Source organism: Macaca thibetana, chromosome 14, assembly GCF_024542745.1.
Source record: "Macaca thibetana thibetana isolate TM-01 chromosome 14, ASM2454274v1, whole genome shotgun sequence".
Classification (NCBI taxonomy): domain Eukaryota; kingdom Metazoa; phylum Chordata; class Mammalia; order Primates; family Cercopithecidae; genus Macaca; species Macaca thibetana.
The window spans coordinates 52001482-52026676 of NC_065591.1; the positions used below are offsets into that span (position 1 = coordinate 52001482).

The following is a 25195-nucleotide window of genomic DNA, read 5'->3' on the forward strand; positions in this document are numbered from 1 at the left end:
TATCCTTTCACTTGTTCATAGACATTTAGGTTACAAATAAAGTTTTGAGCTGTTACAAATAAAGCTGCTAAGAATGTTTGTTTACAAATCATTTTTTATGGATAATGTCTTCTTTTCTTTTGGGTAAATACATAATGGAATGACTGAATCATATGGCTGGTTTATGTTTAATTTCTTAAGAAACAAACTGTTTTTTGAAACAGTTTCTAAAATGGTTGTACCATTTTCCATTCCTACCACAAGTGTATGAGGGTTCCATTTCATACACGTACTCATCAACACTTGATATAGTCAGTCTTTTCATTTAGCCACTCTAATGTGTAATGATGTAACAGTGTCATTTTAGTTTGCATTTCTTTAATGACAAGTGACGCTATCATTTGATGTACTTATTTTTTTATCTGCGTGTCTCACATTTTTTCCCGTTATTTTGAGAGTTCTTTATATAGCTTACATGTCAGTCCTCTGTCAGATACATGATTTGCAAATATTTTCTCCCACTCTGAGGCTTGTGTTTTTAGTCTCTATTATTTATTAATTTTTTTGAAACAGCATCTTGCTCTGTTGCCCAGGCTAGAGTGCAGTAGCATGATGACCATGACTCACTGCAACTTCGAACCTCTGGTCTCAAGCAATATTACCACCTTGGCCTCTCAAGTAGCCGAAACCACAGATGCCTGCCACCACTCCTGGCTAATTTAAAAAAAAATTTTGTGTAGAAATGGTCTCACTATGTTGCCCAGGCTGGTCTTGAACTCCTGGGCTCAAGCTATCGTCCCGCCTCAGCTTCCCAAGGTGCTGGGATTACAGGCTTGAATCACTGCGCATAGCTTCTTTTCATTCTCTTAACACTGTTTTTTGAAGATCAGAAGTTTTTGATTTTGATGAAGTTCAATTGTCGGTTTGTTCTTTTATGCATTGTGGTTTTTATTTCTAGAAGTTCTATAGTTTTAAGTTTTAGATTTAGGTGTGTGGTCCATTTTGAGTTAACTTTTGTATATGATGGGAACTATTACGCAGAGTTCCTTTTTTTTTTTTTCTAGAATTGTTGAACGTGAAATACCTATTGTATATTCATTTGTTCCAGCACCATTTGATGAAAAACTCTTTCTTCTCTGAATTGTGTTTGAGCCCTTGTTGAAAATGAGTTGTCTAGATATGTATGTGAATTCTTTTCTGGAGTCTTTATTCTGATTCATTGATGTATGTGCCTGTCATTATGCCAGTAGCACATTTTACTCATTGCTACAGCCTTTTAATGAGTCTTGAAATCAGATCGTGTTAGTCTTCCAACTGTTCTTTAAAAAAAGTTATTTAGGCTATTCTAAGTCATTTGCATATGCATATGAATTTTGGAATCAACTTGTCACTCTTGACAAGCAAGCCTACTTGGTTTTCCATTGGAATTATGTTGTATCTAGTAGATTAACTTACGGAGAAAATTGACTTGTAAAGACGGTAGGTTTCTCCGTTTGTTTAGGTCTTCTTAATTTCAATAATGTTTTATAATTTGCAATGTGTGAGTTTTTCACATCTTTTGTCATATTTATCCCTAAGTATTTCAGGTTTTGGTGTTATTTGTAAGTGGTGTTTTTAAAATTTCAATTTCAGGTTGCGTATTCTTGGTATGTAGAAATAAAGTTCATTTTAAAATACTGATTTTGTATTCTGCAACCTTGCTGAACTTACTGGTTCTAGTAACATTTTTTTTTTTTTTTTTTTTTTTACTAGAGTCTACAATAGATGATCATGTTTTCTGCAAATAAAGATAGTTTGACATCTTAATCAATCTGAATGTCTTTTCTTGCCATATTGCACTGGCTAGAATCCTCAGTACATTGTTGAAGAAGAGTGACAGTGGACATTCTTATTTCTGATTCTTGTTTCTGATTTTAGATGGAGAGCATTTGGTCTTTGATTACTATTCTTTTTGTTGTATGTATTGCTGGATTTGATGTATGAAAATTTTGTTTAGAATATTGATATTTGTGTTCTAAGATTTGTGGTTTTCTTTTCTTGTAATATTTTTTCCACTTTCTTTTACGTCAAAATTTTCTGATTTCCTTTTTGATTTCCTTACTGCTCTGTGAGTTGTTTAGGTAAAGGTATTATTTAATTTCCAAGTATTTGGGAATTTTCTAGATATTGGTGTCTGGGCAATGTTGGTCTCATAGAATGAGTTGGGAAATACTATCTTCTCGTCAATTTTCTGGAAGAGCTGTGTAGGGGTAATATTATTTCTGTCTTAAATGCTTGGTAGAATTTGTCAGTGAAGCCATATGAGCCTAGAGTTTTCTTGGAGGGAATGTTTTAAACTACAAATTAAATTTCTTTAGTAAACATAGAGCTATTCAACCTTTTCTTAAGTGAGCTTTTTTGTAGGTTTAAATTTGTCCATTCTGAGTTGTTGAATTTATTGGCTTAAAGTTGTTTATAATATTCTTTTATTATTCTTTTAGTATCTGTAGCCTCTCTTATTTCTGACACTGGTAGTTTGTATCTTCTCGATTTTTGTCCCAAGCAGTCTGGGTGGAGGTTTAACAATTTTATTGACTAATGTCATTTTTCTTAGACCTTTGTTTTTTCTAGTATAGGAATTTAATGCTATAATTGGCCCCTAAGTACTGTTACAATGTCATACCATGCCACAAATTATGGTATTTTGGGTTTTTTCCCACTTTCTTTTAGTTCAAAATTTTCTAATTTCATTTATTGCTCTGTAAATTGTTTAGGTAAAGATATTAATTTCCAAGTATTTGGGAATTTTCTAGATATCTCTATCTTTGAATTTTGGTTTAATTCCATTGTAATCAGAGAACATACTTTGTATGATTAAATTCTTTTAAGTTTATTGATACTTGTTTTATTGCCCAAAATATGATCTATCTTGATAAATGTTCTGTGTGCACATGAAAAGCATGAGTTTTCTGCCCTTTTTGGGTGTTCTGTAAATGTCAGTGAGGTCAGGTCAGTTGATAATGTTATTCAAATCTCATCAATCCCTACTGATTTTCTGTGTAGTTTTTCTGTTAAATATTGTGAGAGAGGTGATGAAATCTCTGATGATAATTGTGGAATTGTCTAGTTCTCATAGTTTTATCAGTTTTTGCCTCCTATATTTTGAAGCTCTCTCATAAGGCAGAAAAACATTTGGATTGTTATGTGCACTTAATAAATTAACCCCTTTATGAAATACATTAGTGATATTCTTTGTTCTGAACTCTGCTTTGTCTGATATTAATATAGCCACTCTTGCTGTCTTTGAACTAGTGCTAGCATAGTGTATCTTTCCTCATTCTTTTATATTGAATCTCTTTGTACCATATAGCATGTAGTTGGACCTGGCTTTTATTATTATTATTATTATTATTATTATTTTAAGACAGGGTCTCCCTCTGTTGCCCAGGCCGTAGTGCAGTGGTGCAATCTCTGCTCACTGCAGCCTTGACCTCCGAGGCTCAAGCGATCCTCCCACCTCAGCCTCCTGAGTAGCTGGGACCACAGGCATGCACCCCACACCCAGCTAATTTTTGTATTTTTTGTAGAGATGAGGCTTTGCCACGTTGCGAAAGGCTGGTTTCGAACTCCTGGGCTCAAGTGATCTGCCAGGCTGGGGATCTAGTTTTTATATCCAATCTGATAATCTTCACCTTTTATGGTTTAGAGTGGTTACATCTAAATGCTAAGACTATCTGTATTTAATGTGATTATTGACATGGTTAAGGTTAAGTGTTATCTTGTTATTTATTTTCCATTTGTCCCATTTGTTCTTTTTCCTTCTTCCTCCCAATCCCTTTTTTCCTTTGCCCTCTTGGATTAGCCAAATCTTTTTTTTATGATTTTATTTTATCTTCTTTTTTGGTATATTAACTGTAATTTTTTGTTTTCTTATATTAGTGGTTGCTTTAGTATTAACAGTATACATCTTTAACTTATCACAGTATACCTTCAAGTGATGTTATACTGTTTCTTGTGTGGTGTAAAAACCTTACAATAATATATTTCGATTTCTTTCTCCCAGACTTTGTGCTGCTGTAGTTATATGTGTATGTTATAAACCCCTTATTCTATTATTATTATCATTATTGTTTAATCTTTTATAGAGAATTAAACAATTAAAAAAAATTATATTCTTCCATGCAGTTACTTTTTCTAGTGGTCTTCATTTTTTTGTGTAGATTCATATTTTCATCTGGCATTAGCTTTTTTTTTTCTCCCTGAAGGACTACCTTTTAACTGTTCTTGTAGTGCAGGTCTTCTCATGATGAATTCCTTTGTCTTTTTTTGCCTGAAAATGTCTGTACTTTCTTATTTTTTTCCAACAAATCAGTACAGATCCTTCTTATTTTTGAAAGATGTTTTTAGTGGCTATGGCAAACCTAGGTTGACAGGGTTTGTTTTCATTTTTTTCTTTGAAGTATGTGTGGAATTTGTTGTGCATATTGAATCTGTGGGTTTGTAATTTTTGCCAAATTTGGAGAAAGTTCAGATATTACTTTCCTTTTTTTCCTTCCCACTTCCTTCATGGACTCCATTTATACCTATATTAGGCCACTTGAAATTGACCTGCAGCTTACTCATGCTGTTTATTTTTCTGTTTTCTCTGTCTTTTTTATTTTGAATATTTCCTGTTGCATTGTCTTCAAATTTGTTAATCATTTCTACTATAATGTGTAATCTCCCATTAATTCCATTCAGTGTGCTCTTCTTTTTTAAAGTTATTTTTAATTGATGTGTAACATGTAATAATTATACATATTTAGAGGTACTGAGTGATATTTCAATACATGTATACAGTGTGTAGTGAGCAAATCAGGGTGATTAGTATATCTATCACCTCAAACATTGATCTTTTTTTTTTAAATTATTTTTTGTTATTATACTTTAAGTTCTAGGGTACATGTGCATAACGTGCAGGTTTGTTACATATGTATACTTGTGCCATGTTGCTGTGCTGCACCCATCAAATTTTAAAAAAATGTCGGGAACATTCAAAGTTCTGTCTTCTAACCATTTGATAATATATAGTAAGTTATTGTTAACTATAGTCATTTTAAAGGGCCATTTAGTATACTTTTTATCTCACATGTAAACATTTTTATCTCTGGAAGCTTGATTTGCATCTTTTTAATCCTGTGTGTCTCTACATTTCTTTTTGGAGGGCTATGGTTATAGTGACTTTTTAATATTTTTATTTCTCATTCTAACATATGTGTCAGTTCACGTTTTATTTCACTTGATTTTTTTTCCTCATGGGTTATATGTTCTCACTTCTTTGCATGCCTGATAATTTTTGATTGGATGCTATACATGGTAAACTTTACTTCATTTGTGTGTTTGATATTTCTTATACTTACAAATATTCTTGAGCTTTGCTTTAGGATTTAGCTATATGGAAACAGTGTGGTCCTTTTGGTCTTGATGTTAAAATTTGTTAGGGGAACTGGAACAGTGCTCAGTCTAGTTGTAATTATTTCCCATTTTAGAGTCTTCTAATTCTCTTCCCAATGCCCTAAAAATTATTAGGCTTTCCAGTCTGAACTAGTGGGAACAGGACTTATTCCTGGCCCTGTATGAGTGCTGGGCACTATTTCCTCTAATCCTTTGAGTTGGTTTTTTCCCCAGCTTTTCATAGTGTCCTCACATGTGTGACTGGTATCCAGCTCAGTACTCAAGGAGGACTCTGCAAATTTCTGAGGTTTTCTCTCTGTGTTACTTTTCCCTTAGAACTCTAGCCATCTCTTATCCCAGTGTCTCAGCTCCATGTCTTTCACTCACAGTCCACTGGGTTCTGCTTGTGTTTTCCCTCTCTGTGTTTACTTTGCAAATGCTCTCAAGATAGTAATTTGGGACAATTGTTGGGCCTATCTCATTTGCTTTCCATTTTTCAGTGATTGCTCTCCTTCATTGCCTCATGTGCCGTGTCTTGCAGACTATTGTTTCATATATTCTGTTTGGTTTCTTGGGTTGTTTCAGACAGGAGTATAAACTCAGCCCTTGTTATTCTATCTTGACTGGAAATAGGTATTAGGGCTAATCTAGTCTTCATGTCCTTACCTATCCTTAGTTCATGAATCCCAAACGCTTCAATGCAGCCTGAAGCAGAGCTTTCCCCTCTGAACTTACTCATCCTCATTTTCTTTTGTACATATTAACTGTTTTTGCCTTTAGAGTGCTTTCTTAATCTAAAAGTATTGAATTAAATATAGTAGGACATAATTTGTCTTCCATGACATCTGATTTTGAAGGTCTGATTCAGGGTTCGGTCTATGTGGGAATTAAAAGAAAATATGAAAGTGTATTATGACACCTTTTGAATTCGTTTAAAATCTAAGTGTTTTAGAAATGAAGCCAATATTTTAGCAGTGTCTAGTCTTTCAGCTACAGAGATGTCTGGTGAAAACGCTTTTTTAATTAGTCAGTCTGCTTGGCCCTTACTCACACTGAACATTTAGCTTGTATTTGTCTTACTCGTAGTTGTGCTTGTACCTTGTCCATTAAATTACCAGAGTCACATTTAGATAATGTGCTTTCTTATAGTTGAAAATGATGAAACTTAGCCGCCAGAATAATTTGAAGAGCTATTTTTTCTATATATGATCTTTGTTCTATTTAGTGTGGATTCCTTTTTTTTCCTACTTTAGAAAACAAGCCAGAAATTCCAGTATTCCTACTCTAACGATTTTTTAAAAACATGAGTGCAGTAGGATCTTTTGATTTGTTCTGTTTGAAGGAAAAGATTTTGTTCTATTGATGCAGCTGTACTCTGATTTTTTTTTTCACTAGAATGAAGGTGGGAGTAGAATTTTTCTCTGTAGGTTTATGAGAAACAAATAACTGATAAAGGCTGTTAGGTTGCCTTTATTTCCCTAGAAGTAACTTTCAGGATAAATACAAAGTCAACTTTATCTTCTGTCCTTGTAGTCTGTTATAGCAAGGTGATGACTGATTTTTGTAATGAAAGAAACCACCAAAATAACAAAAAATATTAAAGCTAATAAAATCAACCAAAGAGATGACCCAGAGACACCGAAAGATTTTGCTTTCTGAATCACCAAGATTAAATTTTAACTCATATGGTTTTGCTAAAGGAGACCAGTATAATATTATGAAAGGGGCACTGGAATGAATCAAAAGGCTTAGGTTATAGTGTTATTAGCATTTCTACTAAATACTATGTGACCCTGAGCAAGTCTTGCAGTTCTGAACTTTAATATCCTCATCTGTCATAACTAAATAAACCAACATTTCTTGAGTAATTATGTTGTGCCAGGTACATTGCTGGTCAGCTTACTTATTATACTTCATTTAATTCACCTATTAACCTTAGAAAATAAATAGAATCTACATTTTACAAATGAGAAACCTAAGTTTCCAGAATATTAAGTATCATTCAAAATGTCAAGCAATAAGCATTAGCCAACAATTTTACTTTAAAGCCATGAAGTTCCTTCTGTTTCTAAAAAGTACTTTAATATTTTTAAACCATAGTGTATGCTAACATAGCAAATTTTCAAATTGCTTAAACCATAGTATATGCTAACATAGTAAATTTCCAAATTGCCTTAGGTCTGGCTTTATTACTTTTATTACCATCAGTTTTCTTATTTGCAAAATGTACTCTAATTATTGAAATTTTATCTATTTGTCAGGAGCTGGACACTAGTGATACACTAGTGGCTACTCTATAGCAATGTCTTTTTTCTTTGAGATCCTAAAGCATTTATTATTTAATACCCATTTAGTAGTTACGTATTTGGGAACTGTTTAGTAGTTTTATATTTGGAAGTTGGGATAACTCTTGAATTGTTTAAAGTTCTGCATGTTCATCTATTACTGCTACACTTAGAAAACAAGCTCCTGAGGAAGCGTCTTTCTGTTGGCATTTAACATAGCATTGTACGTATAGTATGTGTAACTTAATACATAATTGTGTTAAAATATTCTGTAAACTGGACTATTTTAATCAACATTCTGAGTTTTTCACTTCTGGTGGAGAAGTTTATTATATATAAGATATTTTTAAGTTTTTAAAAATTCTGTGACTTTATGTAGTCAGAGTAGGTAGGTTTGTTAGGTTTTTCAGAGAAATACTTTTCTTTCCTTTTTTTTTTCCCCTGAGACAGAGTCTTGCTCTGTCCCCCAGGCGGGAGTGCAGTGGCGTGATCTCGGCTCACTGCAACCTCTGTCTCCCAGACGATTCTTGTGCCCCAGGCTCTTGAGTAGCTGAGATTACAGGTGTGTGCCACCACACCCAGCTAATTTTTGTATTTTTAGTAGAGACAGGGTTTTGCCATGTTGGCCAGACTGGTCTCGAACTCCTGACCTCAAGCGATTCATCCACATTGACTTCCCAAAGCTTTGGGATTACAGGCATGATTCACTGCGCCTGGCTGAGAAATGCTTTTCAGAAAAACTTTAAAAAAAAAATCATAGTGTTTTGAAAAGACTCAACTCAAAGTTGGTTGATTGAAGTTAGCATGTAGACTTATTTTGTTTGGCAGGGAGACTAATTTATTTGCCCCATTCCTCAGTTTTTTAAGAGTTCCAGAAGCTCTTGCCTTCTCTTTTCCCCCACAATGAAGGAAATCAAAAGAACATTTGAGTAACATTTAAGATATCTGGGTGATCTACTACTATTACTACAACTTCTACTAACTCATATGTTAGTTAACCTTTCTAAGCTTTAGTTTTCTCGTTCAGAAAAAACTGAGTTCAACTATGCAGTCTTCAAAGACACATTCCAGAATTTTTAAAGCCTACAAGTTTGAAGTAAATTAGGTTTCAGAATTGGAAAGTAGCATTTCATTTTTGCACTTCAATATATTAGTTTTATGTTACTCGGGTTTTTCTTTTAAAATGTTTGCAATCTTACGTTCTGCTTTTATGGTTAATTTTCCTTTCTAACTTATCAGTACATCCTCGCGTATTGCTAAGGGAGGAGTCGACCACACCAAAATGAGTCTACATGGTGCTAGTGGGGGTCATGAGAGATCAAGAGATAGACGAAGGTCAAGTGACAGATCACGAGATTCATCTCATGAAAGAACAGAGTCTCAACTCACTCCTTGTATTAGAAATGTGACTTCTCCAACACGACAGCACCATGTTGGTATGTAAAATCAACTAACCTTCCTAACAGTTCTTAAAAACATGCATTTACCTTTTTAAAGTAATAATGACATTGAATTGTGCCTAATACAGCAGAGTGTAATTAGCTTCTTCTATTCAGTTGTTTCTGTTTTAGTTGAGCTTGGTTCTTGCTGTGAAAGAAAAAACAGCTTATTAAATGCAAAGTGAACGTGAATTTTTTAACCTCTGGTACAGTCTTATAAAATAAGTAATTTGAAAAGCCTTTGAAACTGTGATATATAGATTTTCAAAGTTCTCAAGTTAATTTTTGTCTTATGAAATATATAGCAATAGTTTGTAGTAAATTATTGATAGGAGTTTAGTTATTATCATGCTAACAAAGGACCTGAAAGGTAGAATAGCCATTATGTTATTTATTCTGATTTTTGACAATATCTCAAATTTAATAATAAAAATAGATGAAAGGTGTGATGTGTTTTACTTTGTTAGTAACTAGCTCAGGTCTTTCCCTTCCTTCCTATTCATTATTATAAATGACCGTTGTTATCCCAGGTGAACACATGGTGTGACTATAAAACACCAGCTGAAGAAGAGGTACCTTAGCATGTGAGCTTGCTGATTTTTATTTTCTCCCGCAGAAGGGACAAATTAAAACTTTGACTTACTATATGCAGCAGTAGTTTCTGATAATCTGTTGTAAATAAGAATCATTAATATTAGGGTCTAATTATGAGAGAAGTTGTCAATGTTTCAGTTGATCCTTGAAGTCAAACTAGCACTTACAAGCCAGACAGCAACAAAAGTATAAATTAGAGTTGACAGTTTGTTACATGAAAAAGCCAGTATCTGGGAGTAGAATAGCAGGATATGATACATTATTTCATTAATACTGCTTTAGCAAATTTTGCTTTTGGGATGTTACCAGTATTGTAGAATCAGGCAATAAAAGGGAGGCGTCAGAGTATCTCTGGAGATATGTCAAACCTAATTATATAATCAATAATGCTGTACAGAGTGTTCTAAGTAGTTTGAGTCATAGAGGAATTTGGCAAAAGCTGATGAAACTGATGAGATGGAGGTACATTTTTAGGTCACCTTTAAAGTTTAGCGATCTAGTCTCTAAGTGAAACATATCACAAAATCTTAGTTTTTATTTCAGACTATAATTATAGATCATAAAATTTGTAGCAGTGCTTTATTCAACAAACTTGAGAATGAGAAGAAAACAATATATCATGAGCTACTAAAGCCACTTTATTTGGTAGACATAAAAATCATTAAAAATAAATAAATACTTCTTACTGCCCTTAGTGAATTTCTTTCTTTTTTGTGGGGGATGGGGGCCTTCTTTTTTTGAGATAAGTTGCTGGTTTTAGAATGCCCTTATTAACATGGTGAGATTCTAAAGATTGTACTTTGTGTTCTCAGAATAGTGTTATCCCTTTTAGTAATTAGGACAGCTTAAATTGGTATTCTTATTAATCTTTTACTGTAATAACTTTCAAAGCATATTTATTTTACTTGTGAGAATATTCGGTTCCTTGGGTTTCTATTTTTAAGTGGAGTAAAAATATAAAATTTTCCTTAATCTTGATGTTAGTTTGGGTTAGCATTAGTCAGCTATACATCTTTTTTAAAAGTCTACAACTAAAGATTTTAGAAAGCATTTTGATGTTTTGGGTTTTATTCCTGGAACTAAATGAATGTTTATGGTGTTCTGTTAACATGTTATTTGAAACTGAAAAGTAGAAATGCTGTGACTTAAAACAACTTTTATAAATCAAACATTTAAAAAGATATATATATATAGATCTTGAATTTTTAAAAGAAAATTTCCTAACTTTGTCTAACATCTTTATTTCAGAACGAGAAAAAGATCACAGTTCCTCTCGTCCAAGCAGTCCGCGTCCTCAAAAAGCATCCCCAAATGGTTCCATTAGCAGTGCTGGGACCAGCAGCAGAAACAGTAGTCAGTCAAGTTCAGATGGTAGCTGTAAAACATCTGGGGAGATGGTGTTTGTATATGAAAATGCAAAAGAGGGAGCTCGGAATATAAGAACGTCAGAACGAGTGACACTAATAGTGGATAACACTAGATTTGTTGTAGACCCATCCATTTTTACTGCACAGCCAAATACAATGTTGGGCAGGTTTGTATTATTGCAGTTATTTGCATTACTAATTATAAGGTGCTTTTACCGCCATTATTTTTTCGTTTAAGTTTTACAGTAATTCTCTGTTGAAATGTAACATTTCTGTTTTACAGATGAAAGAACTGAGCTTTGGAGGCTAAATTACTTGTCCCAAGTTAATACAGCTAGAAAGTGATAGAGTAAGAACTTGAACTTGGTTTTATTTCTAGTGTTCTTTGTAGTACCAGTAGAAAATAGCAAATATATTAGTTATTGAAGTCAGGATACTAAAATGTCTTTACGTATTGAGACTGTAAATTTAATCTAACCAGGTGAATTTAGCAATGATAATATGTTTCCTGCACTTGAGTTCCCATTGAATCACAAAATACAAACAATCAGCATTGTTTAAAGGCAGAAAAAAAAAAAAACCAATAGGTTGTTTAGCTGTAAAGTCAGCATGAATTGTCAGTTTGATGTAGATACTTAAAAAAAAAATAAAAAAGGAATGTCAACAAGTAGTTAGCAAAATGAAGGAAATAATTGTCATCTTCTGATTTGTGCTGGTCCAGAGTAGTAGATCTATTTAAAGTTTGCAGTTACGGGAACCACAGTCTAAGAAGGATATAGACAATAGAGACTTGATTTTTCCCCATGTCCAAACTATACCTTTTAATTGTAAAATCAGTATCTTTGGTTACACTACTATCAAGTGAAAGGGCATGTGCATGAAATAGAAATTTATATGAGATAAAAACTTTACTAGATTGCATATGCAGTGTGTGTGTGTGTGTGTGTGATTTATCATTGTCTCATAATACAGAATAAATGCTGCCGTTGTGATATTGTATACATTTTTGAGTAACTAAATATTTTCCTTCAATGTTAACACTATGCTTTATATCATGAAAAAAATATCTTTGAACTATAGGCTTTTTTGTGTTTTTAGTGTTGTAGGGGAGGATTATTGACAAATTATCAGGAATATGACTTGACACTGTTAATAATACTTTATATTTTTACATCAGATATATAGAAAGAATAAAAAGTACATATTTGAAATTTTGGCTGTTGTATTTTCTTAAAAAAAAAAAGGTTTTTAAGTGTTCATATTGATGTGAAAAGAGTAGCTTTCCCCTTTTGTAAAAAGTTTAAATCATGACATTTGATTCCTGAAAGACTATCTTCTTTTTCTTCTTTTTCAATTAGCAAAGCCTTCTTTTTATGCCGATTGACTAAAGTGTGTCTTTGGGGATGAAAATTAATATTCATGGGAACTGTAAAAAGCAGTTGGCATTCTTTTGGAAACTTTGACATAAAAAAGCTTTGTTGTTCATAGTTTTCTGTGTTACAACGAAAGAGAAAACTATTTGAATTAGGAAACTATTAAGTAGAATACTTAATTCAACCGTACCATAGGATCTAGAGGTTCACCTTTCTTTAATCATGATTTTTATATTTTCTGGAGAGTACTAGAGTACATTTTTTATTGTTAAGGACATATTTTGGAAATTGCACTGTTGAAGGGCCAACAAACATGACTTGAAAAAAACATAAAGTCATTTGTATTTTCTTATGTAAGAGCTTTTTTTTAATTTTCTTAAACTTGCCATTGTCCTATTTCTTAATTCCTGTCTATCCCAGCATTTGATTGCTTGTTTTTCAGTTCCAGGATGCAAGTCTAATAATTTTGAGTAGGATTTGTTACATTTATAGTTAAGATTGTGAAATGTAAAACAACCTGACTTGTCCTGTATCATATCACTTTGTCTCAGGTTAGCCTGCTATTATGTGCTGCATTATGGCATTAACTGTACAATGAAAACAGCAGTTTTAAGGAAAAAGCACAGATAACATGGTTTCCCTTTTTTTTTTTCTTCCTGATAAGATTAGTATTAAAAACTCACCTTTTTCCCTTGATTAATTGATTGGTGTTGTTTTCTGAGGAGAAGTGGTAGGAAAGCTCTTTAGCTTCTGAATTTTGTTGTTTATTTTATTGTTGCTTAGAGAAAATCTATACTAGTGTTCCCTACCATCAAAAAGAAAATGTTTTTAATATTCCTTCTTTTATGATGTTTGCCAGAATACATTAATGATAAAAATTCTTGACTAATTTAATGATATAATTCCTTTTTACATTTGTACATGAAATCTATTTTCCCTTTTGAAGGAAGTATTCTATTGACATATTTCTCAATTATTTACTATCATAGGATGTTTGGATCTGGCCGAGAACATAACTTTACACGACCTAATGAGAAAGGAGAGTATGAGGTGGCAGAGGGAATTGGTTCCACTGTGTTTCGAGCTATTCTGGTGAGTATTGACTTAATCATAAGACCCCTTCTTAGTAGGTACTTGGATTAGAAGCAGAATTCTATTTGAATATCTCTCTGGAGTTATTCCAGGATATTGTTTTTCCTTAAATACCATTTAATTCATCTTTATTTTATTTTGTTTATATTTTTATTTTGCAATAGGGTCTTCTTGCTCTTTCACCCAGGCTGGATGGAGTGCAGTGGCACAATCATAGCTCACTGTAGCCTCAACCTCCCGGGCTCAAACAATCCTCCTGCCACACATTCCTGAGTAGCTGGGACTACAGGCACGCACCACGATGCCTGGCTAATTCTTTTTGTTTTCCTTTTTTATAGAGACGAGGTCTCACAGTGTTACCTAGGCTGTTCTCAAACTCCAGGGCTCAAGTGATCCTCCCGCCTTGGCCTCCCAGTGCTGGGATTGCAGGCATTGAGCCACCATGCTGTGTTCTCATCTTTATTTTAGTACATACAGATAATATAATAGAAGCAAATGAATTTTATGACCTTCAGGATGATAGGATAGGGGATTATTAATCGCTTAGGTTTGCATATGCAGTTCTTTCAGGTATTTAGTAACATTTCTGGAGTCATATTTACTTCTCTTTCTCTTAAATGCAGTAAATCGATCATTTTTACTATCTGAGAATGAATATGACTACTACTTGATTCTATTATTTTATTGCACATAACTAGCAAACTTAGAAACATTAAAAGTCATCTCCAAAATGTATTTGTTAACATCTTTGGTTTTTTGTTTTTTTCCCCAGACAGGGTCTCACTCTGTTGCCAAGGCTGCAGTGCAGTAGAGTGATCACGGCTAACTGGAGCCTCGACCTTCTGGGTTTAAGTGATCATCCCACCTCAGCCTCCCTAGTAGCTGGGACTATAGGCATGTGCTACCACACCCAGCTAATTTTTTGTATTTCTAGTAGAGATGAGGTTTCACCATGTTGTCCAGGCTGATCTTGAACTCCTGAGCTCAAGCAGTCCTCTTGCCTTGGCCTCCCAAAGTGCTAGAATTACAGGTGTGAGCCACTGTGCCCAGCCGATGTCTTTGTTTTAAAATTTTTTTTGAGGTTTTAACCGGTCTTTTTTTTTTTTAATATTTTAATTTATCATACAGAGCCCCTACTTGTAATTTAAATTCAGTGATTTTGGCTCATAAGGCTGGATGCAGTGGTTCATGCCCATAATCCCAGCACGCTAAGAGACCAAGACAAGTGGATGGCTTGAGTCCAGGATTTCAAGACCAACTTGGGCAACATGGCAAAACCCCATCTCTACCAAAAGAATATATCCAAAAATTAGCTGGGCGTAGTGGCACGCCTGTAGTTCCAGGTACTTGGGATGTGACGGTTACTACGGGACTGAATGAAGGGGGATGAACGCAGGGATGAAAAGAAAGACAACATAATCTGGTTTAAAGAAGGGGCTGGGGGCTCCTTGTTTCTAGTGAGCAAGGACCTTGAGCTTCCACAGCCCTTTGTATTTACTGGGGACAAAGAACCGGGAGAAGGCGCTGTTGGTTAGCTGCTTGATTTATCACAGGTTCACATGATTGCTAACAGACTTCAGTTGTGCGTAGACAATCACAAGAAACACTGCACCTGGGGCGTGACTGTCCTCAGCATTAGTTCTGGGCGGCAGATGCAGTTTCAGTTTGCCAGCAACCTGCTTTCATGAGAACAGTTTGCTGTTTGCTCATATAGCCTCCAGTGGTATACTGAGTCGGTCACTGCCCTCATTCTTTCGGCCTCCAACACTTGGGAGGCTGAGGTGGGAAGATCTTTTGCGCCAGGAGGCGAAGGTTGCAGTGAGCTGAGATCACACCATTGCACTCCAGCCTAGATAACAAAGTGAAAACCTGTCTCAAAAAAAAAAGAAAAAAAAAGGTTTGATAGTTTGTGACAGTTTGTGCCACAGCCTGAAAATACCGTTTTCTTAAGTAGTTTGAGGGAAGGGAGGATTCTGTGATGGAAGACAGATCAGGAAAGTAGTTGATCTTGATCAGGTGAATATTCATACAAGTACCAGAAGATGTTTCACTTCCATTGATGCAGCAACCTTAGAAATTGGTTACTTTGGTTCTGAACCTCAGGAAACTTGAGACAGATCTTTTTGTTTGTTTGTTTGAGATGGAGGCTCGCTCTGTCGCCCAGGCTGGAGTGGAGTGGTGAGATCTTGGTTCACTGCAACCTCTGCCTTCTGAGCTTAAGTGATTTTCCTGCCTCAGCCCTTTGAGTAGCTAGGATTACAGGTGTGCACCACTATGCCCAGCTAATTTTTGTATTCTTAGTAGAGACAGGGTTTTACCATGTTGGCCAGGCTGGTCTTGAACTTCTGACCTCAGGTGATCTGTTCGCCTCGGCCTCCCAAAGTTCTGAGATTATAGGTGTGAGCCATGGTGCCTGGCCGAGCCAGGTCTTAATTTTGGGGAAAAAGTGCTTTTTTAGCTGTCCATATTTCCCCTTGTGGAATTGAAAAGAATTTTTGTCACTCATCTCTGAAGTAACTTATCTGTGACTCTGGGGTCGTCCTTTAACAACCTGTTACGTAGATTTTCGAAATAATTAGTATTGCTTGTCATCATATGGAATCACCAAAGGGTAGTATTAGAAGAAGAATATCTAATGGTATGTCTTATTTTACATATTTTAATACCTGAATAGGACTATAATTCTGTACTAAAAACCTCAAATTTTGTTAAATTATCTAGGTAGTATTTAAGGTAGCATAATATATCATTCAATTTCCTTACTTTTTAAAAAAAATTTAAAACTTTATGATAGCTTTATAGAAATATAACTTGTAGAAGAAAAATACATATGCATTGGTATAATGCCATAAAGAAGACATGAATTAGGTAACAGGGAGCCCTACATTCAAATCTTACCTTTGCTTTTAAATAATTGTATGACAGGGTCAGTCGATGAATTCATTTGGACCTGAATTTTCCTTATAGGTAAAATGAAAAAGTAGGTGAACGGAGGTCTCATCTAAGATTAAACTTCCACATTTCAAAGATGTCAGAGTTCTCTACTGTTTCTGAAAATGTTACCAGCTCTACCTTAATAATAAGTTTTGGCTACCTTGTTCTCCAGATATTTTATGCTTTTCTTACTTTTCTTTTTCCAGGATTACTATAAAACAGGAATAATCCGTTGTCCTGATGGCATATCTATTCCTGAACTGAGAGAAGCATGTGACTATCTTTGCATCTCTTTTGAATATAGTACTATTAAATGTAGAGATCTCAGTAAGTATGATGTTTTGTGTGTAAGTGGTTTGTATAATTAGAATATATTGGAACAAAAAGCCTGAAATTAGTGCTATTTACCTAGTTAGACTTAAAGTATTATTTGAATTATGAAGCATTCTAGATTATTAATGAAAGTTTACAAAGACCTTGATAATCTCCTTGTGCAATTTTCCAAATATTTTTTTCAATTTTAATAATTTTCTTTTTTGACAAACCCAGATTTCCTCCTAGACAGTTTTCTATATTATTTATTTGTTACCAGTTTTATCTCCTAGATTTGGATCCTTGGCTTTGGTCAAGTGTGGTCATTTGGCTTCATTTCTTTGATCACATCATCCAAAAATTTATAATTTTTTGTATTACCACATATGATGATATGAGCACTATGGAAAACACAAATAATTCTCAAAAACAATACCTATCATTAAAGATCCTAGATTGAATGTCTATCCCTCATTTATGCATAGGATTAAATGACTTCATCCAAGAACTTCAAATATAGTCTCAAAGCAGTGTGTAGAATGTTGTAATCCCAACTCTGGTTTTCTTCTCTCACCATTTCTTCAGCACCCCTACTCTGATTGTTACGCCAACCCTGAGAAAAGATGTGATTATGCACAAAAAAGTCAAAATAGTGTATGAGAAGTATCAAATGTTGATATTTGATATCAATATTAAGTACCTGGATACTTAAGCCAACACTTAAGTGGTTGGAGAAGTTCAGAGGAAGAGGAAGTCATTGTGGGCTAGAGGACTGTGGAAGAGTTTAGTGGAAATAGGTAGTAAAGAATGAACTGAATGATTTAGAAAGAGTAGATAGTATTGTTTTGGGGAATTATTTGTGTCTTCTATAGTGCCCAGGATATCATCCTACATGGTAATACAAAAAATTCTAAGACCTGAGGTTTCTGGAGTAAAGATGTAGTAGGTATACAGTAGATCCAACATACAACTGTACATTTGAACAACGTTGCTGAGTTTTTGTTGTTGTTGTTTTTGAGATGGAGTCTCGCTCTGTCACCCAGGCTGGAGTGCAGTGGTGCAATCTCAGCTCACTGCAAACTCCGCCTCCTGAGTTCAAGGGATTCTCCTGCCTTGAAGGGATTCACTCGCCACCACACCTGACTCATTTTTTCGTTTTAACAGAGACAGGGTTTCACTATGTTGGCCACATTGGTCTTGAACTCCTGACCTCAGATGATGCACCCGCCTCGGTCTCCGAAAGTGCTGGGATTACAGGTGTGAGCCACCATGCCTGGCCAAAATTGCTGTTTTTTCACATCTTAAAAAATGATTTTAGGGGCTGGATGCAGTGGCTCACACCTGTAATCCCAGCACTTTGGCAGGCCAAAGCAGGCGGATCATGTGAGGTCGGGAGTTCGAGACCAGCTTGACCAACATGGAGAAACCCCATCTCTACTAAAAATACAAAATTAGCCAGGCGTGGTGGCGCATGCCTGTAATTCCAGCTACTCGGGAGGCTGAGGCAGGAGAATTGCTTGAACCCGGGAGGCAGAGGTTGTGATGAGCCAAGATTGCGCCATTGCATTCCAGCCTGGGCACCAAGAGTGAAACTCCATCTCAAAAAAAAAAAAAAAAAAAAAAAGGTTTTAGTTGAAACCATGAGCATTATAGATCTCTGATTTCAAGTTTTGTGTCTTTTCATATGACCATTTAAATTAATCTTTATATAATTTGATGTTGAATTTTGGTGACTGGCAGAGATAGGAAAAAAACTAGAATTTTTTACAGATGATGTGAATCTCTTAGTTCTGCAATCTTTTGTTGTGCATAGTTTACCTTGTCTTAATACTAAGTATCTTTTATTTATACTTAATACTAAGTATCTTTTATGTAAAATATGTGTAATGTGATTATCCTAGACTTTTAGCTTTTCAGTAATATTTGTAGTTGTTTTTAGATTACTTGTAATATATGTTACTAAAAATTTAGAGATTCCCAAAGATGTTTATAAAAAAACTATATAGAATTTGAAGAGATGGATATGATCTTTTAAAAATGATCCAAAAGTAATTTTTTTTTCTTGCTAATATATGCCCTTGCTGAATATTTGGAATGACACTTTGCACTAAAATATCTGGGCTTATGTCTTAATTTAAGAAGAAATTATACAATTTGCTCGCATGTTCTCTCTCTCTGGTTGAGGCACTCTTTTTCAGTTTGTGGCATTAAACTAGTTTGGACTTGAGGGCAGAGACTATATCTTTTTGACTTTGTGTCTATGGTGTGTAGCACATCCTAAGGACTCAACAGAATGTTTGCTGAATTAACAAATTATTGTATTCTCTTGTGTGTTTTTAGAACCCTCTTCCACTGGTTGTCCTCTCTGGTATCATCAGTCTTTCCCTTTCTCTGTGTAGTAAACCTCAGGCTCAAACATACTCAAATCTGACTTATGTCTATTCTAGATGTTCAAAAACATTCTCATTAAAAATAACTCGAACTTTTCATTGGAATCCTTTGAAGTTAACTTTTCAGAAGAATTAACATATAGCTCCAAATGCTGTCTTCCCATTTATTCACACTTTTGTGTCTTTAAGTAGAGTTTTATCATTTTCTTCATATAGCGTGCTCTGGTCTTGTTAATATTTTGTGTTTTTATTATTGCTGTGTGTAGAATATGTTTTAACTTTTCAAACTGCTGACTTATAATAAAGTTACTGAATTTTGTACATGTAGCCACCTCATAGAACCCTGTTTGTTTCTAATGATTTTTTACTTGATCTTCCTATATGCCTCATAGTTAATCGACTGTGTTACAAATAACACTTTTTATGTCTTTTTTTTGTCTTGTCAAATTGGCTAGAAGATTTTGAACAATGTTAAGTTTAATGGGAATTCTGGCATCTCTGTCTTTAAAGGCATTTCCCTGGACGTGGGGCTAATGTCTATATTCCCAGCACTTCGAGAGGCTGAGGTGGGGAGGAGCACTTGAGCCCAGGGGTTCAAAATCATCATAGGCAACATAGTGAGACCCTCTCTCAAGAAAAATAAAGTCATTTCTTTTAGGCATAATTATAATGTTACTTATTTTTTTCTTGACTCTCCCTTCCTTTGGCTTTTTGGCATCCTTCTTCCTGATCCTTGGAATGTGGTTGTTCTCCTCTGTTAGCTACTTTCTCTCTCACAGAAACTGCACGTATTCTAAGTGGTGCTATTCATCACTGTGGTGTCGAATATTATCTTTATACTGGGGATTTCGACCTTTTATCTTTAATTTCTAAGTGTCAGGTTTAATTTTTTTTAATTTTTATTTCAATTGTTTTTGGGATAGAGGTGGTTTTGGGTTACATGGATAAGTTTTTAGTGGTTATTTCTGAGATTTTGGTGCACTCATCACCCGGACAGCGTACACTGTACTCAGTATGTAGTCTTTTATCCCTCACTTCCTCCCAGCCTTCCCCACCGACTTCCCAGAATCCACTATATCATTCTTGTGCCTCTGCGTCCTGATCAACTATTCATTTCTAGTTTACCATTTAACTTGTCCTTTTGTCCCCTCTTCCTTCTTAATCAAGCTTTTTATGAGTTTCATGCGTATAGTACCTATAGTAATGAACAAAGACAGACATTGTCCCTGCCTTTATGGAGTTTATAGTCTAGTTGGGAAGACAGACATTTAACAAGTAATAAAAGCTGTGAAAAATGCAGTGAAGAAATGAGATATTATTAGAAGTGTATGACAAAGGGTCTGTGGAGAATCATTATCTAAGTGCCATTAAAGCTGAAACCTGAAGGAGTGGCAAAGAGTGGGGGAAAGCTGACCATACAAGCAGTAGAAATGATATGTGCAGAGGTTTAAGTAGTAAGGAATATGACATATTTAGGGAACTCAAAAAAAGGCACGTGTGGCTAGAGCAGAGGGATGGAGTATGAGTGGTGAGGAATAAGGCCTGAGAGGTAAAGAGGAAACAAAATTTATTAATTGAACAAATATTTAATGGCTCTACTCTGTACTAAGCACTGTTCTAAGTTTTGGGGATTCAGCATGAACAAACCAGGCAAAACTTTCTGTTCTAATGGAACATACACTCTATTGGGAAAAACATGTGATAAACAAAGTAAATAAATCATATATGGTATGTTAGTGATAAGTGCCAAGGAGAAAAAAGTGGAGAAGTTACTTAGAGGAGCCAGAGAAACTTTCATTGGAAATAAAAATTTAAATTCCAAGCAGGGGTTGCTAGTGAATGCACACAATGAAGGAGTTTGTCTCGTATATTTGAGAGCAGCAGAGAGGCCAGGATAGTTGGAGTGGAGTGAGTGAGAGTGTCAGTAATATGAGATGTGGTCAGAGAGGTAACAAAGCACCTAGGTCAAATAAGGCCTTTATGTTTTGGCTTTTACTCTGAGTGAGATTGGAAGATATGGGAGAGGTTTGAACAAAAGAGTGATATGATCTGTAAGACTGTCACATTGTACTATTTCATGGGAGCCCTGTTCACACAGAAGTCCATGTAGAGTTGTTAAGTGTTATAATCCTGACCTGACTTAAGGTTTAAAAGAATCACTTCTGCAAATTTTTGCAATCTACTCATCTGACAAAGGGCTAATATCCAGAACCTACAAAGAACTCAAACAAATTTACAAGAAAAAAACAACCCCATCAAAAAGTGGGCAAAGGATATGAACAGACATTTCTCAAAAGAAGACATTCATACAGCCAACAGACACATGAAAAAATGCTCATCATCACTGGCCATCAGAGAAATGCAAATCAAAACCACAATGAGATACCATCTCACACCAGTTAGAATGGCAATCATTAAAAAGTCAGGAAACAACAGGTGCTAGAGAGGATGTGGAGAAATAGGAACGCTTTTACACTGTTGGTGGGATTGTAAACTAGTTCAACCATTATGGAAAACAGTATGGCGATTCCTCAAGGATCTAGAACTAGATGTACCATATGACCCAGCCATCCCATTACTGGGTATATACCCAAAGGATTATAAATCATGCTGCTATAAAGACACATGCACACGTATGTTTATTGCGGCACTATTCACAATAGCAAAGACTTGGAATCAACCCAAATGTCCATCAGTGACAGACTGGATTAAGAAAATGTGGCACATATACACCATGGAATACTATGCAACCATAAAAAAGATGAGTTTGTGTCCTTTGTAGGGACATGGATGCAGCTGGAAACCATCATTCTTAGCAAACTATCATAAGAACAGAAAACCAAACACCACATGTTCTCACTCATAGGTGGGAACTGAACAATGAGATCACTTGGACTCGGGAAGGGGAACATCACACACCGGGGCCTATCATGGGGAGGGGGGAAGGGGGAGGGATTGCATTGGGAGTTATACCTGATGTAAATGATGAGTTGATGGGTGCTGACGAGTTGATGGGTGCAGCACAGCAACATGGCACAAGTATACATATGTAACAAAGCTGCATGTTATGCACATGTACCCTAGAACTTAAAGTATTATAATAATAATAAAAAAAAAAAGAATCACTTCTGGCTGTTGTGTTAAAAATGGACCAAAAGGGGAATAGTGCTAGAAGCAAAGAGATCAGTTAGGAAACCATGATCAAAGTCCAGGTATGAGATGGTAGGGGCTTGGATTAGAGTGGAAACAGTAAGAACTAGTCAGATTCTGGGTATATTTGATGTTCAGGTTACCAGGATTTCCTCTTCAACTGAATGTGGAGTGGAAAGGAGAGGAGAGCTTTAACTGGAAGTTTGAGGTTGCCATTAATTGAGATGGGGGAGACTTCATGAGGAGCAAAAATCTAAAAGCTTGATTTTGAACATGTTAAGTTTGAAATACCTGTTAGATATCCAAGTAGAACTGTTAAGTGGAGCATTGGGTATACATGTCTAAAGTTCAGCAGAGAAATGTGGGCTAGATGTAAGTGGGAGTCATCAGTATATGGATAATTAAAGAAAATGGATTAAAGGATTGATTCTACACTCTGATCTGTAACATTCTTTTTCACATAGCAGGGCTTTATGTACCAAGTTGAGGATTTGAGACTTATTTTGAGGATAGTATAAGTCATGAGAGGGTTAGACTAGCAGAGACAATTAGATTTGGCTGCTGTGGGGAAAATGAAATGCAGAGAGGCAAAAGCAGATGTTGGGGGAATGTAATCAGAAAGATTTTGTAGTAGTTTGGGTGAGAGTTAATGATGAACAGAACCAGAATGGAGGCAAGGGGATGGAATATGTTGGGTTAACTATTGCTGTGTAATAAACCACCTCAAGTTTAGCATAAACTATAACCATTTTTTTACTCTCATTTGTTCCGTGGGTCAGGAATTTATACAGGGCACAGCAGAGGTGGCTTATGGCTGTATCACAATATCTGAGGCCTCATCTGTGAAGAATTGATGGGCTGGGGTGGCTCACAAGGCTGGAGGCTTTATTCAATGTCTGGTGCCAGGACTGGGATGACTCAAAGGCTGGACTCAGCTAGGAATGTCAAACAGAATACCTATGTGTAGTCTCTCCATATGACTTGGGCTTCTCAAATCCTGTAGGTTGCATTCAGAAAGGAAGAATTTGAAGAACAAGCATTCCAGAGAAACCAAGGCAGAAATTGAAAGGCTTCTTCTGACTTAGCCTCCAAAGTCATGTGCTGTCCCCTCAGCCATGCTCCTCTGGTTACAAACAAGTTTGTATTACCAGTCTAATTAAAGGGGAGGGGAACTAAATTCCACTTTTTGGGAAGAGATGTCAAGGTCACCTTGCAGAGAAGTATGTGGCTTAGGAGATTTTGCAGCTATCTTTGGTAAATATCTGCCAAAAGAAGGAAATAACACAATTCAAGTATGTTTAAGAAGACTTGGGGAATTATTTGAATTAGGAGGTAAAGGAGAAATCCAGGATTTATTGATTTAGTATACAAATATTTAAGTTCCCATTTTATGCCCAGCACTGTACTGAGATGGTTCTGAAAACTTGGGTGGATAGTGATGCCATTTACTGATTTGAAAAATACTGTGGAGAGAGACAGAGATGGTAAGTTAAATTTTGGATGTATTGAGTTTAGGGTACCTCTGAGGTTACATCCAAGCGGAAATTTCCAGAAAGCAGCTGAATAAAATGCATCTCGAATACAGAAGACTAAATTAGTAGAAATAAATTTGGGAATTATCAGCATAGGATAAAAGAAGAAAAGAACTTAAAATTGTCCTGAGAAATACCAGTATTTAATGAACAGCTGGAGAAGGAAGAGTTGGCAAAGGTTACTGAGGAAGAATAGCCAGGAGGAGGGAAAAAAACAGGGATAATGGTATCAGAGATTTTTAGGGGTGAGTATGTTTCAAGAAAGAGTGGTCCAGTGTAGGAGATTTAACTGAGAGGTCACATAGGATCAGGACCAAAGATGATTATTGTCTTTGACAATATAAAGGCCATTTGGAGACCATAGCAAGACATTTCTGTAGTATAGTGAGAGTAGAAGCCAGATTGGAATTGGTTCAGAAGCTGGGGAGAGAGAAGGTGTTGAAATATAGGTATTTGTCTATAAAGATAACTTTTTAAAATGACAATGGGAAATAGCCAGCCTGGAGAGAGGATGGCTAAGTAATAGTAATATAGATTATTTAATTATCTAATCAATTATAATAATTATATAGTATTTATTATATAATTATGGAGACATTTTGTAGGGAGGAAAAGCTCTCCCTTGGGAGACTGTAGGTTTGAGTTCTAGTGTATTCCTTCATCCCGTCTCCAGTTCTCCAGTTTTTACAACACACACACACACACACATTCTCACACACACACACACACACTCTCTCATGTGTTGCCATGGTTGCTTCTCTGACTTTGCTCTCCATGCTGATGCAGTAGCAGTAGTTCTTGAGATGTTGGCATCTTCAATAGGGAGATAGGACATTGCCAATCAATAGGAATAAAAGAAAAAAGCAGTGCAGGTGAGTTAGTGGCTGTGCATTTAGGAAATTGAAGTTGTTCATTATGTCTGTGCTTAAGGAGGTTGAAGTCTTATCTTTCAGCTCTCTCACTTCTAGTATCAAGTTTGCTGTGGAATTCCTGCATCATGTTGTATTTTGCTTGACCTTTTGCTTGCCTTATTCGAAAGACTGTTGACCCTTTTCACCTCACCTCTCAACCTGCACTGAAATATTAAATCGGTTTGCAACTTTCTGAGAAGCAGAGCATGCAGGAAATGGAATATAAGAACTATTTCAGTTTATGTGGATAACCTGAAAAGTATCTTTAAGATATACCTTAAGACATACTGCGTATACTGATGGAAGATAATATGGTATAGTGAAAAATATGCTAGGCTAGGGATAGGGTTTTAATTCTGACTTTGCAAATTAGTTTTGTAATATTAGGCAAGTTATTTCATGATGTGTAAAATGACGGGGCCTAT

The 25195-nt window shown here is 35.4% G+C and overlaps 1 protein-coding gene across 7 annotated transcripts in view; it reads left to right on the forward strand.

The window, feature by feature from the left end:
- BTBD10 (BTB domain containing 10) overlaps positions 1-25195 on the forward strand; it is a 72002-nt gene that overhangs the window by 35121 nt on the left and 11686 nt on the right. For all 7 annotated transcript variants that reach the window (XM_050758846.1, XM_050758842.1, XM_050758847.1 and 4 more), the window contains 4 exons: positions 8916-9112; positions 10958-11243; positions 13439-13541; positions 16682-16802. In XM_050758846.1, the coding sequence (XP_050614803.1) occupies positions 8959-9112; positions 10958-11243; positions 13439-13541; positions 16682-16802 (664 nt within the window). In that variant the 5' untranslated portion in view covers positions 8916-8958. The remainder of the gene's footprint in view (positions 1-8915; positions 9113-10957; positions 11244-13438; positions 13542-16681; positions 16803-25195) is intronic.